Here is a 16,824-nt window from a genome sequence, read left to right on the forward strand (position 1 = left end):
GGGCTGCCTTTTCCTTTGGGGAATTTTTTTGAGGCAAGGTAGGCTTTATTTTCTATCTTTAGGGCTAGTTAGCTCTTAGGCTGTGAAGAGGCATCTAGGTCGTGTTAGGTACGCTCCACGGCTATTTCTAGTTGTGTGATAGGATTAGGGGTTGCGGTCAGCAGAGCTCCCACTTCCCAGAGCTTGTCCTGTGTGAGTTTATCCATCAGGTCGTTCCGGGTGCTCCTAACCACCAGGTCCATAACAGGACCATCAGTAAGATGGATTTTCTTAAGGGTTATTATGTGCACCAACGGTTCCTGTAAGTGCGCCAACATCTGTGGCAAATGGGCTTCAACATTGGATTATATTATTGCCATGCCTCTTGCCATTTGTGGGCTAAGTATGATTAGTTAAGATTGTGTCTGCACATCCTGTACCTTCTGGATTTATGTGGGTGACATTTGTTTTTCCTGTTCCTTATTATTACCCCTGCATATTTTACCATGTATCCCTCTATAAATAAAACTGTTAGGTGTTTTAATATCATAATATCATCTTCACTCGTTTCAGAAGTGGAAGAACCTCTCCTAGAGCTCCATTCACCTCTCTAGGTGGCCATAAATCGGGACTACCTTTTCTTTGGCTACAACTTACTCTATCCTGCACTGAGCCCTCACAATTTTGTCATCACTTAATTTACAGAGTTTTCCTAGTCTGAGAAACATAATACAAAAATGTCATCTAGTCTCCCATACTCGCATGTTCAAGAAGGCGTGTTGTCCTTAGCATCAACTTCGGGATTACCATGGACCTTAAAGAAAGAGAAACATTACCCTGAAAATGCAAGAATGACATTTGAACATTTTATACTCTCAAGTATTAACAATAACAACATGAGCGATGTGACACGGAGCTAAGAGACGAATCCCCCATATCTTACAAAACAGTCAAAACATGCATGATATAATGGATATATCGATAAGAACCCCCGGTATTACTCCCATGCACACACGACCGCTCATCTAGTAAGGACTGATACTCTTTAAGCTTTGTTACATATTTTATTTTAGCTCTTATATCTGTGAGTAAAGTCTGTATGGTTTTATCACCTTTGTTTGTAAAGGAGGTGGAGGAACGTCCAACATGGACCTTGACCTGAGAATGAAAATCATACATGAAACATCCTACAATAAATTGGTGCCTAAGGTCACTCAGCAGGAGGTAAGGCGGAGGCGTCTACTCAGATCCGGGAACGTTAAGGAAAAGATTGGAGAGGAAGACCTTGTGTAATGCTGCAGGAAAAGGAGCCTTATAAACCTTCTTTTCAGGTTGTTCCTAGAAAATAAGCAGCTTCATCAGCAAGAAAGGAAGGACAAGACACAGGAACCACCTGGGAACTCGGAGACCTCCAGGAAAAGAGAAGACGACACCACCTCGGGGACAAACAGATGCAGTAAGAGGCCAGAAGCGTTCTCAATTCAATGTGTCCAATGGTGGCAGGGTGTCCGATAGTATAGAGGCTCTCATAACCAGGATGACTGATTTATTGGTGATGATGATTGATTGCTGATTTATTGATGATGATTGATTATGAATTCTGCCGATGATTTTCTACTAAATAACAACTGAAGATGTTGAGATTCTAATATAAAATCTAGGTCATATCACAAAACATAAATGCTTAGAATAGTTATAAGTTACCATGCTTAACAATTAAGGGTGCAGCTTTATCTTTTTCTATATCACAAGAGATAGCATTCAGGCCACAAAGCCCTGTAGGGTCCCTTTGCCACATAAGAAGACACTGTCTGCCGCATAGTAGTTGGGGTCCTGGTTTTGCCTGAAGGTCCTCTGCATCATAAGATGAAAATATCACATGGTCGGTGTGGACCCTATAAATGTATAAGTTCTTCCCTCGGGACCAGGAGCTTCATCTTCACCTTTGGAAAAATATGTTTTCTCTAATATAATATTTACTAAGACAAATATTACAAATTTACCTTTCAGAACATCGAGCTCCTCAGACTGATAGGGCAGAACTTCTGTAAGGACATTGGTCTTGAGACAAGAAAGAACTTGAATGGATCTGCAGAGTAAAGCGCTGTGCTTCGAAAATATGGGGGATGCAATGTGCCAGAAACTGAAGCAGCTAAAAGATATCATGGAGCAGACTAAAGGTGGGTCATGTAAGATAACGACACTGCTGATCACCAGGTTTCATCCATCACCATAATGATATTGAGCCTTGTCTGTCCTTACGGCACTTGTCATCCTTAGGGTTGTGACTTGTTGAATCGTGATCTCCTCAGTTTTTGTCTTTGCATGTTCCTCTAATCACCCTCATCCTTCCATTGAGTGCACAACCTCATCTACATACATGGACCACTACAAGGTCACGGTATCACAAGAGCCGCCATCCTTTAGGTGGAGGAGCAAAGTTTCCACAATTCTAAAAACTTTTTGGCCCCTAAGCTCCTGATGACAGAGCCTGCAGTATGTCGGTGTACAGTAATGAGGCGTACACGGTACATTTACTTTATTATTGTCTTTTTTTTTTTCAGATCTTGGAAAGGGAAAGAAATCGGTAAGATTTTTAATTATCGAGAAGTTCTGGCTGAACGATTCTCCAAAACACTAATTTCTTTGATTTGCTCCAAATCTGTAACCTGAGGGATCCACTTTCATATCAGGAAGTGCAGACCATGCAGCAAAGATCTGGTATCACCTTTACTACCAGGGATGATCACATAAGATCCACTTACTTACTCCCAAACTTTCCGTCTTTTGAAGATTATCCCCTTTCTTTAACTTTAACTTTGGAAAGGGTTCAAATGTGATAAAAAAAAACCCATTAATGTCATCTACTTACCTTCCACTCACTTGCCCTATCTTCAGCTCCCGCTGGCCATGTCCATTGCCTGTGTCTTCTTCTCTTTTGGCAGGTTCAGCATATCACTGCTGCAGCCAATCAGTGGCCACAGTGATTGGCTGCAACCGTCATGTGCGCACCACTTTAGAAGAGGAGACCTGCAAAGGGCATGGCCAGTGGGATGAAGGAACTTTACGTAAACCAGAAGGTAAGGATATGCTATTTCCTATTAATTTACGAGGTCATATGGAAAGTTAAAGAAAGGAGCATAAAATCTCGTTAAGCTCTTTGTGCCCCCGATAGTAGAAGACATTTTAGGTTTTGTATGTTACTACATGATTTCATCAATCGGGAGGGTCTGGGCCAACGTTTCAAGCTCACATCGCTTTTCTGAAGCTTTTCTCTCTATACTTGTCCATATAAGGTGGAGCTGGGAGGAATGAGCTCCTTTGAAATAATATTGCAGTGATGGTGAGGACCACCAATAATGGAGCTCAGTATAGAGGGCTCAGAGTTCCCAGAACACGTAGAGCCAGATTCATTATGACTTAATTCTTATTCTCCTTCTTGGGTGCAGAATTAAGATGCATCTAATTAAGAGGCACATGATACTCAATGACTTGGACACATCTTATCAGTGTCGTGAACCTCTCTAGAAATATCGCTCCAGTCAGGAATTGGAGTAAGATTTCTTATATGTTACTCCACAACTTTTGATGAATTTCACCACGCTGTGTCCTTCCCATGCTCCAACCACTTTGGTAGAGTTGTCCAAAACTGGCGTGAAAATGTAAAGTTGCACTAAAGTTTTGTGACCTTTTATAGCATTTTATGACAAAAATTTGGCAAAAACACTTTTATGGATGGGGGTCATAAAGTCAGAAGCACTGAGGTTCTGGAGCCAGTGCTTAACCTTAGAAGCCCCTCCGAGGCGTCCAGCGGTAACTACTGGACCCAACCAGTTAGGCAGACCTCACGATAACATTCCCCTATGTGTATGCCATCACCAGGATAAGTGTACAGCTTGTATAATATATTCTGCCATTATAGAGCCAGCTGACGTCAGGACACAACGTCGTGGTCGTCTCCGCTCTTGAAGAGAGTGACGTCCAGTGGTTGATTGGAATCATTAGTTCTGTGCATTTCAAAGAACACGTTAGGAGCGCAAACTTCATCAAGATCGGTACAATTAAGGAAAAGAACTGGGAAAAGCAGAGCGCTGAGTACACCTTCTGCATCTACGTACATAGAGAATACGAGTTGACCCCAGGCGCGTCACCGGCTCAGAGGCTGAAGTCACTGTCCGTGCAAGGTAAGAGGCCTGTCTGGACTAAGGCTGTCGTTCGCTCTGCAGGATAGAGAGACTACGATGGTCAGAGTCATTGTGTGCAGTCGTTTCACCGTCTACTGCCGCCAGATGCAAAAATAATGTCCATCATGCTAAATGTAAAGATGGTGATGGAGCACCATGCCGATGGTACCAACATCCTCCGTGATTCATCTGGGCTGTACAGCTTTGGGTATCCAAGCTGGACACTTGGCATGGTCTGTCCCTCTAAGCCTTGGAGGTGCTGGCCCATAGCGGGTTTTTATTCCCGCCGGAGCATAGTAACTCATAATCGCATTATCCTGTCAACTGAAAATGCTGACAGGCTGACTGTTATCAAAATGAACAAGGCCTGGATGGGCACAGACTTCTCAACCCCACCGGATGACAACAGCGAAACATAAAGCCAACTCAAACGTAGGGTCATCAGGTGGCCCTCACTCAAAATTTTTTTTAAAGGATCACAATGCGACCATCATCAGGGTGTGTATGATGACTCCTTTCATCATATATACCCCCTAAGGGTAAATGTTTTTCAGTTCCTCCACTTAGTGCATAGGCTTTACCAGTCTAGGAGTCACACTTCTTAAAAATGGGGAAAAAATGTTTTCTGAGGCGTCCTCTACGTGTTTTTCAGTCCCTTATTCTAATTTTTGGCAGCCCTTGCACTTACTACATAGTCTAGGAGTTCCACTACGTAACAATTGTAACAGAATGTGTATAATCCCTCATTTATGTCTAATACAGGGCGGATCTTCAGGTCCTTCTTCCTTCAAATATTTGGCAGTTCCTGCATTGTCCCCATGGGCTTTGTGAGTCTCAGAGTTCGTCCTTCACAAATTACACACACACACCACAGCCCAGATAAAGTAGTAAAATGGTAAAATTACCTTTACCAGTGACTAAAGAGGGATGCAGTTTTATTTCCCCCTCTATGATGTCATCTTCTGTCATCATAGGGGAGGCGGAAATACCGTGAGGGATGACCGGCTATTAAGGGTAGGAGGAAGAGGAGATTTTTTTTTCTTTGTAATTTTCCCCACTGTACAAGTCATTATACAAGAGAGAATTTTTCCTGTTATTTTTTCCTGTTAAATCCATTTTATCTTCGGTTTTGTATCCTTAATTGTCAGTCCGTAAAAATGGCGTAATACTCTGACAGCATTGTCCCCAGCAGCGACCTGGGAGTCAGATGCATCCAGGCGTCTTCCCCATATTGTTCCCATTCCAGTTGAGCGCTGTTTCCATCCATATCCGACATTTTCCTGCCCCCCTCCCCAGCTCTTCTGTCCTCCGGAAAAATGCTCGTTTCCCATTGACTTCCATTATACTCGTTGCTAGAGTCCAGCCTGTGCGAGCGTCCGACCTGCTCGATTCGAACACCGAGTGCTCGAGCATTTTAGTACTCGATCATCATGACTAAGATCTCGATATAGACCATCTGTTGTAGTCTGAGCTCAGTCATATCTTCACAGGGAAGAAGCCCCTGGTTGTGGTGATCGATAACGTAAGGATCAGCGATAATGACGAGAAGGCTCGGATCATAGAAAAGTATGACGATGTAAAGAAATATGCCCGGGCTGTCTTCCTGTTCACAGAGAGGGAGAAGATGTCAGACTATCAGAAGTATTTTCATAATTCCTCAGAACAGCCGGAACCAAACAACGACGCCCGAGGTTAGTGCCTGCAAATCCTTCACTGTCATTACAGCTTTTATTTATGCGTTTATGTAAATGTCAGAGTCACTGCTATAATATGAGAAGGATAAGAGGAGGGTAATAAAATGTAATATATAGAGTCATTACAAGGTGAAAGGTTCTCCTCATTCTGTGTTCTCAGCACAATTGCAGATTCTTGTGTTACATATTAAGTCATATGTTCCTCTGGACATCTTCGACTAAAGTCGTCCAAATCCACTGATATCTGCAGGATTTGCCGACAGTGTAATGTGTATCTGGACCTCCCGACTCTCCCGACAGATCATATCTGAATAGAGAAGGATCTGACCTGTTCAATCCTTCTTTCAGCAAGTAGATAGGCCGCCATCGAGGAGCCTGGCAGCAGCTCTCTCAGAGAGAACACAAGAAGGTTTGGCCAACCGTTCAAGTGTATTGGGAGAGACATTGTCAGCCGATAACTTAGATTACATCTATATAATGTGTAAGTTGGTCTTTACTCTGAACCATGAGCAGCCTTATCTTCACACATCAGAACAAGTACAGAGGGGGAGGAGAAGGTCTATATCCTACATGACCACTGCCGGCATTGACCACTGTGGGGACACGAGAGTCTGAGCAGAGAGAACCCGATGAGGCTGTAAGACATTAGATGGAGCAGGTGGGCTATGCTGCCAGCTTTACGGGCCATGCTTTCATATTGAATTAGCACAGGCATAGAGGATATAGCACTCTATTCACATAGCAAGCTGCTAGTAAAGATGGTGAACACTCAATGAGCCCATTGTGTCTGGATAGTAAATTCATCCTTATGAACAGCCAGAAACGTTCATTGTACCAATGGAAAGGATCATAAAACTCCCTTAAGATGGAAATCCAACCCAAAGGCAGCAAATCAAAATAATTGCTCCAATCTGTAGAGTTAATCAGTCACCAACTCATCGAGAGACTCGGAAGCAGTAAAATGTAGAATATGTATCATTGGTGATGACCAACAATCTGGTTCAGATTTGTCATTTGTAGATTTATCAGGAAGCGACAAGTCTCAGTGATTCCAATATGTGCACTTTTCATCATTTTTGGCAGGGGTTAGAGCAAGACTATGTGCAGGTGTTGAGACACGAGGGACAGTAGGTGTTCTTGTCCAATGGCCTGGCTGTCTTTAGAAAGACGGCATGGGCCAGGGCTTATACCACTGAACCCTCGTGCCCTTTTCCCGTGAGCAGAATACTACTCAGACAACATAGGGTGAGGGTAAAACAGTGCGGCAATAGTTTATTGAGCCACCAACATGCTATAACATATAGCACAGTCCAAGCAAATCGTAAGATGGTGCAAATTACAGAATCTCACCCTTCCGCTGTCTCGCTGGGATTAGAGCAGCTGTGACTTTAAGGCTTCCAGGGCCGACAACCTCCACCAGTGGCACCTCGCTTTTGATGAGCACCCACAGAGAGGAGGTAACATCAATGTTAGGAAGCTGACAGCCCATTGACGTACATGGCCAGTTGACCTTATTGTCCCAACCTGACTTCTCTGAACATCTCCATGGGGCTAAGTGACCTGACTGTCCCAACCTGGCTTTTCCAAACATCTCCATGGGGCCAGGTGACCTGATTATCCAAACTTAGCTTCTCTGAAAGTTTCCACAGGTTCAGTGATGGTCAATGGAGCAGATCTGTGTCCCTCCAGCTGGGGCTGTGGTCCCGTAAGCTAGAGTACTGTAGAATATCAAATCTGTATTCCTCCGGTTGGAGCCATGGTGCCTTGGCTGCTGTTCTGTTGAGTCTCTCTGCAGAAGGGTAGAGGTCCCTTTTTATACCCACATCTGTCTTCAGACCATCATTCACAGGTCAGGTGGAAGGAGAGATGAAGTCAAACCTCATTGTTTAATTAATCTATCAATTTGCATAGTTTGTCTCTCAATGTTAGCATGTAAACATAGTAACATAGTAACATAGTAACATAGTTAGTAAGGCCGAAAAAAGACATTTGTCCATCCAGTTCAGCCTATATTCCATTATAATAAATACCCAGATCTACGTCCTTCTACAGAACCTAATAATTGTATGATACAATATTGTTCTGCTCCAGGAAGACATCCAGGCCTCTCTTGAACCCCTCGACTGAGTTCGCCATCACCACCTCCTCAGGCAAGCAATTCCAGATTCTCACTGCCCTAACAGTAAAGAATCCCCTTCTATGTTGGTGGAAAAACCTTCTCTCCTCCAGACGCAAAGAATGCCCCCTTGTGCCCGTCACCTTCCTTGGTATAAACAGATCCTCAGCGAGATATTTGTATTGTCCCCTTATATACTTATACATGGTTATTAGATCGCCCCTCAGTCGTCTTTTTTCTAGACTAAATAATCCTAATTTCGCTAATCTATCTGGGTATTGTAGTTCTCCCATCCCCTTTATTAATTTTGTTGCCCTCCTTTGTACTCTCTCTAGTTCCATTATATCCTTCCTGAGCACCGGTGCCCAAAACTGGACACAGTACTCCATGTGCGGTCTAACTAGGGATTTGTACAGAGGCAGTATAATGCTCTCATCATGTGTATCCAGACCTCTTTTAATGCACCCCATGATCCTGTTTGCCTTGGCAGCTGCTGCCTGGCACTGGCTGCTCCAGGTAAGTTTATCATTAACTAGGATCCCCAAGTCCTTCTCCCTGTCAGATTTACCCAGTGGTTTCCCGTTCAGTGTGTAATGGTGATATTGATTCCCTCTTCCCATGTGTATAACCTTACATTTATCATTGTTAAACCTCATCTGCCACCTTTCAGCCCAAGTTTCCAACTTATCCAGATCCATCTGTAGCAGAATACTATCTTCTCTTGTATTAACTGCTTTACATAGTTTTGTATCATCTGCAAATATCGATATTTTACTGTGTAAACCTTCTACCAGATCATTAATGAATATGTTGAAGAGAACAGGTCCCAATACTGACCCCTGCGGTACCCCACTGGTCACAGCGACCCAGTTAGAGACTATACCATTTATAACCACCCTCTGCTTTCTATCACTAAGCCAGTTACTAACCCATTTACACACATTTTCCCCCAGACCAAGCATTCTCATTTTGTGTACCAACCTCTTGTGCGGCACGGTATCAAACGCTTTGGAAAAATCGAGATATACCACGTCCAATGACTCACCGTGGTCCAGCCTATAGCTTACCTCTTCATAAAAACTGATTAGATTGGTTTGACAGGAGCGATTTCTCATAAACCCATGCTGATATGGAGTTAAACAGTTATTCTCATTGAGATAATCCAGAATAACATCCCTCAGAAACCCTTCAAATATTTTACCAACAATAGAGGTTAGACTTACTGGCCTATAATTTCCAGGTTCACTTTTAGAGACCTTTTTGAATATTGGCACCACATTTGCTATGCGCCAGTCCTGCGGAACAGACCCTGTCGCTATAGAGTCCCTAAAAATAAGAAATAATGGTTTATCTATTACATTACTTAGTTCTCTTAGTACTCGTGGGTGTATGTCATCCGGACCCAGAGATTTATCTATTTTAATCTTATTTAGCCGGTTTCGCACCTCTTCTTGGGTTAGATTGGTGACCCTTAATATAGGGTTTTCATTGTTTCTTGGGATTTCACCTAGCATTTCATTTTCCACCGTGAATACCGTGGAGAAGAAGGTGTTTAATATGTTAGCTTTTTCCTCGTCATCTACAACCATTCTTTCCTCACTATTTTTTAAGGGGCCTACATTTTCAGTTTTTATTCTTTTACTATTGATATAGCTGAAGAACAGTTTGGGATTAGTTTTACTCTCCTTAGCAATGTGCTTCTCTGTTTCCTTTTTGGCAGCTTTAATTAGTTTTTTAGATAAAGTATTTTTCTCCCTATAGTTTTTTAGAGCTTCAATGGTGCCATCCTGCTTTAGTAGTGCAAATGCTTTCTTTTTACTGTTAATTGCCTGTCTTACTTCTTTGTTTAGCCACATTGGGTTTTTCCTATTTCTAGTCCTTTTATTCCCACAAGGTATAAACCGCTTACACTGCCTATTTAGGATGTTCTTAAACATTTCCCATTTATTATCTGTATTCTCATTTCTGAGGATATTGTCCCAGTCTACCAGATTAAGGGCATCTCTAAGCTGTTCAAACTTTGCCTTCCTAAAGTTCAGTGTTTTTGTGACTCCCTGACAAGTCCCCCTAGTGAAAGACAGGTGAAACTGTACAATATTGTGGTCGCTATTTCCTAAATGCCCGACCACCTGCAGATTTGTTATTCTGTCAGGTCTATTAGATAGTATTAGGTCTAAAAGTGCTGCTCCTCTGGTTGGATTCTGCACCAATTGTGAAAGATAATTTTTCTTGGTTATTAGCAGAAACCTGTTGCCTTTATGGGTTTCACAGGTTTCTGTTTCCCAGTTAATATCCGGGTAGTTAAAGTCCCCCATAACCAGGACCTCATTATGGGTTGCAGCTTCATCTATCTGCTTTAGAAGTAGACTTTCCATGCTTTCTGTTATATTTGGGGGTTTGTAACAGACCCCAATGAGAATTTTGTTACCATTTTTCCCTCCATGAATTTCAACCCATATGGACTCGACATCTTCATTCCCTTCGCTAATATCCTCCCTTAAAGTGGACTTTAGACAAGACTTTACATAGAGACAAACCCCTCCTCCTCTCCGATTTTTACGATCCTTTCTAAACAGACTGTAACCCTGTAAGTTAACTGCCCAGTCATAGCTTTCATCTAACCATGTCTCGGTTATTCCCACTATGTCAAAGTTACCTGTAGATATTTCTGCTTCTAGTTCTTCCATCTTGTTTGTCAGGCTTCTGGCGTTTGCGAGCATGCAGTTCAGAGGATTTTGTTTTGTTCCAATCTCCTCACTGTGGATTGTTTTAGAAATGTTCTTACCTCCCTTCTGAGTATGTTTTCCTGGGTCGTCTTTGTTCGAGTCTAATGTTTTTCTTCCCGTCCCCTCTTCTTCTAGTTTAACGCCCTCCTGATGAGTGTAGCGAGTCTTCTGGCGAATGTGTGTTTCCCAGGTTTGTTGAGGTGTAGTCCGTCTCTGGCGAGGAGTCCATCATACCAGTAATTCACACCGTGGTCCAGGAATCCAAATCCTTGTTGTCTGCACCATCGTCTTAGCCAGTTGTTTGCATCAAGGATCCTGTTCCATCTCCTGGTGCCATGCCCGTATACTGGAAGGATAGAAGAAAAAACTACCTGTGCATCCAGTTCCTTTACTTTCTTCCCCAACTCTTCAAAGTCCTTGCAGATTGTCGGTAGGTCCTTCCTTGCCGTGTCATTGGTGCCAACATGTATCAGAAGAAATGGGTGGACGTCCTTGGAGCTGAAGAGCTTTGGTATCCTATCGGTCACATCCTTGATCATCGCACCTGGAAGGCAGCATACTTCTCTTGCGGTTATGTCCGGTCTGCAGATGGCTGCTTCTGTGCCTCTCAGTAGTGAGTCTCCCACCACCACCACTCTTCGTTGCTTCTTGGCTGTACTTTTTGCTGTCACTTGTTGCTGTGTGCCCTTTTCTTTTTTGCTTGCTGGTATTGCTTCATTCTTAGGTGTGCCATCTTCATCCTCTACAAAGATTTGATATCGGTTCTTCAGTTGTGTGGTTGGTGATTTCTCCATGGTCTTCTTGCTTCTTTTGGTCACATGCTTCCACTCATCTGCTTTTGGAGGTTCTCTGACACTTTTTGCACCTTCTGTGACCAGTAGAGATGCTTCTGTTCTGTCTAGAAAGTCTTCATTCTCTTTGATGAGTTTCAAAGTTGCTATTCTTTCTTCCAGACCCCGCACCTTTTCTTCTAAAAGGGCCACTAGTCTACACTTCTGACAGGTGAAATTGGATTCTTCTTCTGGTCGATCTGTGAACATGTAGCACATGCTGCAGCTCACCATGTAGGTTGTCACATCTGCCATGTTGCTCCTAGATCCTGCTGACTTGCTGTGTGTTTTCCTTCTTGTGTAATCTACTCAGCCAAGCTCTCTTGCAATAATGTCCTACAGGCAAAAATTCGCGCGCCGTAAGACGCGCGGTTTGGTGATGCTTTCGAAGCAGCTGGTCCCGGCTGTACCCAACGATCTTCTAGCTTAGGGAGACTTCGCTTCTCCCAGAAGGCACCTGGAATATGCAAATTAGCCTCCTGAAGCTTGAATCCCTGGTTTGGTGATGCTTTCGAAGCAGCTGCATGAAACAAGCTGCATGGACTGATATAATGGGTAAGCAACATTTTAGAAAACACCAATTGTTCAATTACCCTGCAGTCCTGTCTCCCAAGGCCAAACATCAATTCAAAAGTCAGCGTTCCGGCTCATATGAACAATGGTCTGTGTTTCCTGACCTACTGAAAAATACATGTGGCCTAATTAACAATAAATGCTCTGAGATCACAGGAGGCAGAGAATATTTTGAGCTGGTCTGCTCCAAAAAAAAACTTGACTAATCACGTAAAACACTTCCTATCTATTTCTTTTGTAAAATCACTTTGCTGTTAACATGTTAATTTTTTTAGCTATTTTCTTTTCCATTTCTGTCTTTAAAATGTCATTTGGGAAAAAAAAGAAACTACACCCCACTTCTTTGAAACATCTTGTGATGGAATCAGCTCTAAGCTAGGCCCTCTCCACTTAAAAGGCTACAAAAAAACTCTTCAGGAGAAACAAAAATAGAAAACTCTTTGAAAACATTTCAAAACCACTCCAGTAAATGAACAACTCCTCCAAAAACATGAGGTAGAAGGAAAGCTTATTGAACCAGTTTTAGCTTGAATAAAATTGTTGGTTTTGACCATCTCAAGACATCCTTAACCTGATAGTAGTCGTAATGCCAACACAAGTTCTAGTCGTAATATTTCACCCATTTCATGTCCATTTTTTCACTTGAAATTCTTTTCGTTCTGCAGGTTTTCAGGCCGCCATTTCCAAACAGGTAGATATTTATTTATTTTACTCACTTATATAGTGCCAGTAATTTCACAGCACTTTACAGACATTATCAGCACAGACCTCATTGAGGCTCACAATCTACATTTCTGATCAATATGTCTTTGGAGAACCCAGAGGAAACCCACGCATACACGGGGAGAACATACAAACCCCTTGTAGATGTTGTCCTTGGTGGGATTTGAACCCAGAACCTCAGTGCTTTAAGGCTGCAGTGCTAACCACTGATGAAATGTTGGTGCCTCTTCCATGATGAAGCTTGAGGCTTGGAAGTATTTTACTTTAGTAAAGGCTTGGAGACCCAGTGCAGTCTGCAGTCCTGTATTAGTTGCTCGATAATATTTTAATGTCTTTTTCCTTTCAAGGTTGTGTTCGGGACAAAATATAACGTTGGGATTTTCTCCAGTTCAGCGCACCGAGATTACTCCTGGCTGACGGCTTTGTTGGCAACTGACGACTTCAGAGACCACGTTCTATCTGTCAAACCATGCTTCATCTCCAACAATGGTTTCCAGCAGATGAGTGAGGACTTGTCCCACTGCACATTCGGGATCCTCTACCACACCAAGAAAAATGGCAGGGTCAACATTACTGATGTGACAGACAGTCTGTACGATGAGGAGCTGCAGCAACTGTCCACAACCCTGGGTAAGAGAAAAACACCCATAAATTGACTCCTACCAGAACCATCATCTGGAGCAGCTGCACTCACAACCACTAGGATTTCAGCTAGGTGTGGGGTTAAGGTTAAGAGTAGCTCAGGTTAGGATTAGATGTTTTGCTATAAGTGGATTTGCTGATAAGTTTAGGATTGGTTTTAGTGCTAGGATTGAAGTATTGGTTGGAATAAGGGTTGGAATTTAGTTTAAAGCTTAGATTAGTGCTGAATTTAGTGTTGGGACTGGGGCAACAGGTTTGGGGATAGGATTAGATTTAGTGTTAGGGTTCGATACATGGTTTTGGTTAGGTTTAAGAGCAAGGTTATACCGTACGTAGAGATGAGGGAAACAAGTTCATTATGAATCAAACTGGTTCCAAATTCCTTAAAAAATTCAAAAGTACGAGATTCTCGTTTTTTCATAATTAGATTTACATGAATCCAGCAAAATGGCAGCTGAATAGATTCTTTCTATAGAGAAGTAGTCTGGGTCCTAAATTCAGTCCAAATCTAAACTGCTCTGATTTCTGAATATTATGCTCTAAAGTCAATCCATCATATATGGAGGAACAGGAAAGTTTAAATAAGTAAATCTTATCCTCACCTGTCCTGCTGTGCTGATCCCCGCCCGGTCCTTGCTCGCTGTTTGAAGGTGGTCAGTCCTCAGACTTCTGGCACTGACTAGACCTCATGTTGTGCGGCGGACCCCACATGTCTGCACGTCATTGACCTATTAGTTCCAGAATACTGAAGACCAATCACCGGTCCAAAACCGAGGACAAGGTGGCAGGAAAGTTGAGCGTCGGGACTTCCACAGGTCAGTGTAATCTTTTATTATGGGTAACCCCTTCCCAGTCCTCAGTTTAATATGCTTTGAGTTCAATAGAGATCCCAGAGAATAATAAAGGTAATTATCATCAAGACAGAGAAAAAGAAATTATGCGGCACTCACCCTCCTTTTGCTGTATATTCGTGCTCTTTATTGGTATAAAAATGTTGCATGTTCATACATCCATTAGGACATCAGGTATACAGGAGGGTGCGGTAGTGGAGAGAGGACGACGGCCGTTTCGCACCTGGACCCGTCAAAGCACTCACTGTGCGAAACGGCCCGAGTGCCGCATATTTTCTTTTTCTCTGTCTTGATGATAATTCAGCTATACGCTAGAATTGCAGAGCACCATATACCCAGATATTTTGTGACACCTGCAAATCGGTTTCTCATAAGAGTCCAAGTCCAAAAGAGTTTGTACTCCTCTTGTGCCGTTCCTTTCTCTATTTCTTAATCGTTGGAACCATAATAAAGGTAATATCCACTCTGCCAGTCAAGATACAACAGTAAACAGTAGTAGCATATGTGCAGAGCGAACTGTCAATCAACGTACAGGGGGAGTGATCACGGTGGAGTGAGCTGTGACTGTTACTGTTCCCTGTAAAACATCGAGAGGTTGCAGGAAGAATAACATTTTATTTTCTCCCTCTAACCGCTCTTCCCATGAACATGATTTAATAATTGCAATTAACAATAAAGCTGGTAAGTAGCTCGTGTTATTGTAGCTGATGTTTCCAGTAAGAATTAGGACGAAGGCTAGAATTAGGGCAGAGTTTAGTCTTGCTAATTCGGTAATTGAAGACATGATTGTAGACATTAAAGCTGCTCATTTTATGAAAACTATTAGACTGGGTGGAAATCCTCACTTTCCCTGCAGAAGATGCCAGGGACAGATTATATTTTACCCGTAGACATGATTGTTGGGGGATTAGCCATCAGTTTTGGAGGCTATGACGTGAGTCTGACCTGGAGGCTCGTGTCCTCTATTGACCCATGCCATAAATTAAATGGATGCTCAGAAGTAGATCACTAATCCAGCTGGTGATTTGCAGGGAAGAAGAACACAATTGTGATAATTGATGATCTGGAGGACGCGGGTAATGAGAAGAAGAGCCAGATCCTGCTCTCGCAGCCAAAGATCGCCAATTACGCCAGTGACCTGATTCTTATTTCATATGAAGACAAGACTGAGAACCGGGGACAATCCGCTAAATCAAAGATCCTGAATTATTTCCTTCGACTTTCAGGTATTAAACAGAAATCCTCTTTATTACTCATCATTTGGTCGTCCGATATCTGGTGTCCACAATCCCCCGATGAGTCTGTGAGGGACGTTCAGATAGGACTGTCTGCGTAGGGCAATATGAGGACTGCGGAACACAAGAAGTAGAATCCTAAATCTCTACAACCAATACAGAACCGATGGGCACAGCTAGGAATTATTAAAGATTAGCACAAAGGCAACAATAATAATTGTCGTGTAACCACTCGGAACATGCTACCTAAAAGTACGAAACACGACTGCATATATAATTTACTCGTACATTTTTATTTTATAAATTAAGGACATAGTAACAAGACAAGAACTCCACAGAAAAGGGGGGATTGGAGGCAAGAGAGGGTCTGCTACTAGGTTATGTTACTTTCATTAAGGTCCATTACAACCATCGAGAGATATCTTTATTTCATCAGGAGATAATTACAATGAAGATAATGATGAATAATGAATATATGTAGAATATAAATACTGATGAAAACACTTTGGTAAAATGCACCATATATAGTCCATGGATTATATCATAAATAAATCATATCTAAAAAAATTACTACTAAGTACAGGCAACAATATAGAGTTTCTGCATAAGAATGATTAAGTCCAATACATTTAAACCACTATGGCAGAGTAACAAAAAGGGAATAATAATAGATAATAACACCAAATGGTTAAGTGCTTGATGGTGATAATAAAGTGACCCTGGTAAAAGCTCCGGTGAAGCGGGCATTGGGCACAGCCCTGAGAGCGGGGACGTTTCATCCTCTTTGATTGCCCCTTATCCAGGCACAGTCACTTTATTATTACCATCAAGTAATTAACCGCGACAATGTACAGTGTGAATACAACCGGGGGAGAAGATGCATAACAACGTACAGTGTGAATACAACCGGGGGAGAAGATGTTAAACTGGTGAAACATTTATTTTATGTGAAAAGATCATCTCAGGTTTAGATAAATATGATTTGTCTCTCTACATTATAGGAGAATTATAGGAGAATATTATAAAGCTGCAAAGAGAGAAGTAATAAAATATTATAAATGACAAAAGGAACGTTCTGTTTGTTTCACAGGCAAAAGTTTAGAATCACCAAAGTGCTCACAATCTGAAAATGAGAGAAACATGCCAATATACAGTGAAATTCAGGTAATATGTCATCTATGATACATCCGGTATAGACTTGGGGTAATATGTCATCTATGATACATTTGGTATAGACCCGGGGTAATATGTCATCTATGATACATCCGGTA

The 16,824-nt window shown here is 42.2% G+C and overlaps 1 protein-coding gene across 2 annotated transcripts in view; it reads left to right on the top strand.

Moving 5' to 3' along the window:
* Positions 1 to 1,181: 1,181 nt before the first annotated feature.
* LOC138645675 (uncharacterized) overlaps positions 1,182 to 16,824 on the top strand; it is a 40,393-nt gene continuing 24,750 nt past the window's right edge. Inside the window, exons 1-9 of one of the 2 annotated variants that reach the window (XM_069735132.1) lie at positions 1,182 to 1,435; positions 1,990 to 2,159; positions 2,544 to 2,566; positions 3,902 to 4,163; positions 5,654 to 5,854; positions 12,768 to 12,793; positions 13,173 to 13,455; positions 15,350 to 15,544; positions 16,644 to 16,717. In XM_069735132.1, the coding sequence (XP_069591233.1) occupies positions 2,063 to 2,159; positions 2,544 to 2,566; positions 3,902 to 4,163; positions 5,654 to 5,854; positions 12,768 to 12,793; positions 13,173 to 13,455; positions 15,350 to 15,544; positions 16,644 to 16,717 (1,161 nt within the window). In that variant the 5' untranslated portion in view covers positions 1,182 to 1,435; positions 1,990 to 2,062. The remainder of the gene's footprint in view (positions 1,436 to 1,989; positions 2,160 to 2,543; positions 2,567 to 3,901; positions 4,164 to 5,653; positions 5,855 to 12,767; positions 12,794 to 13,172; positions 13,456 to 15,349; positions 15,545 to 16,643; positions 16,718 to 16,824) is intronic. The other variant, XM_069735133.1, reaches the window with a different exon arrangement.

Source organism: Ranitomeya imitator, chromosome 7 (genome assembly GCF_032444005.1).
Source record: "Ranitomeya imitator isolate aRanImi1 chromosome 7, aRanImi1.pri, whole genome shotgun sequence".
NCBI lineage: Eukaryota > Metazoa > Chordata > Amphibia > Anura > Dendrobatidae > Ranitomeya > Ranitomeya imitator.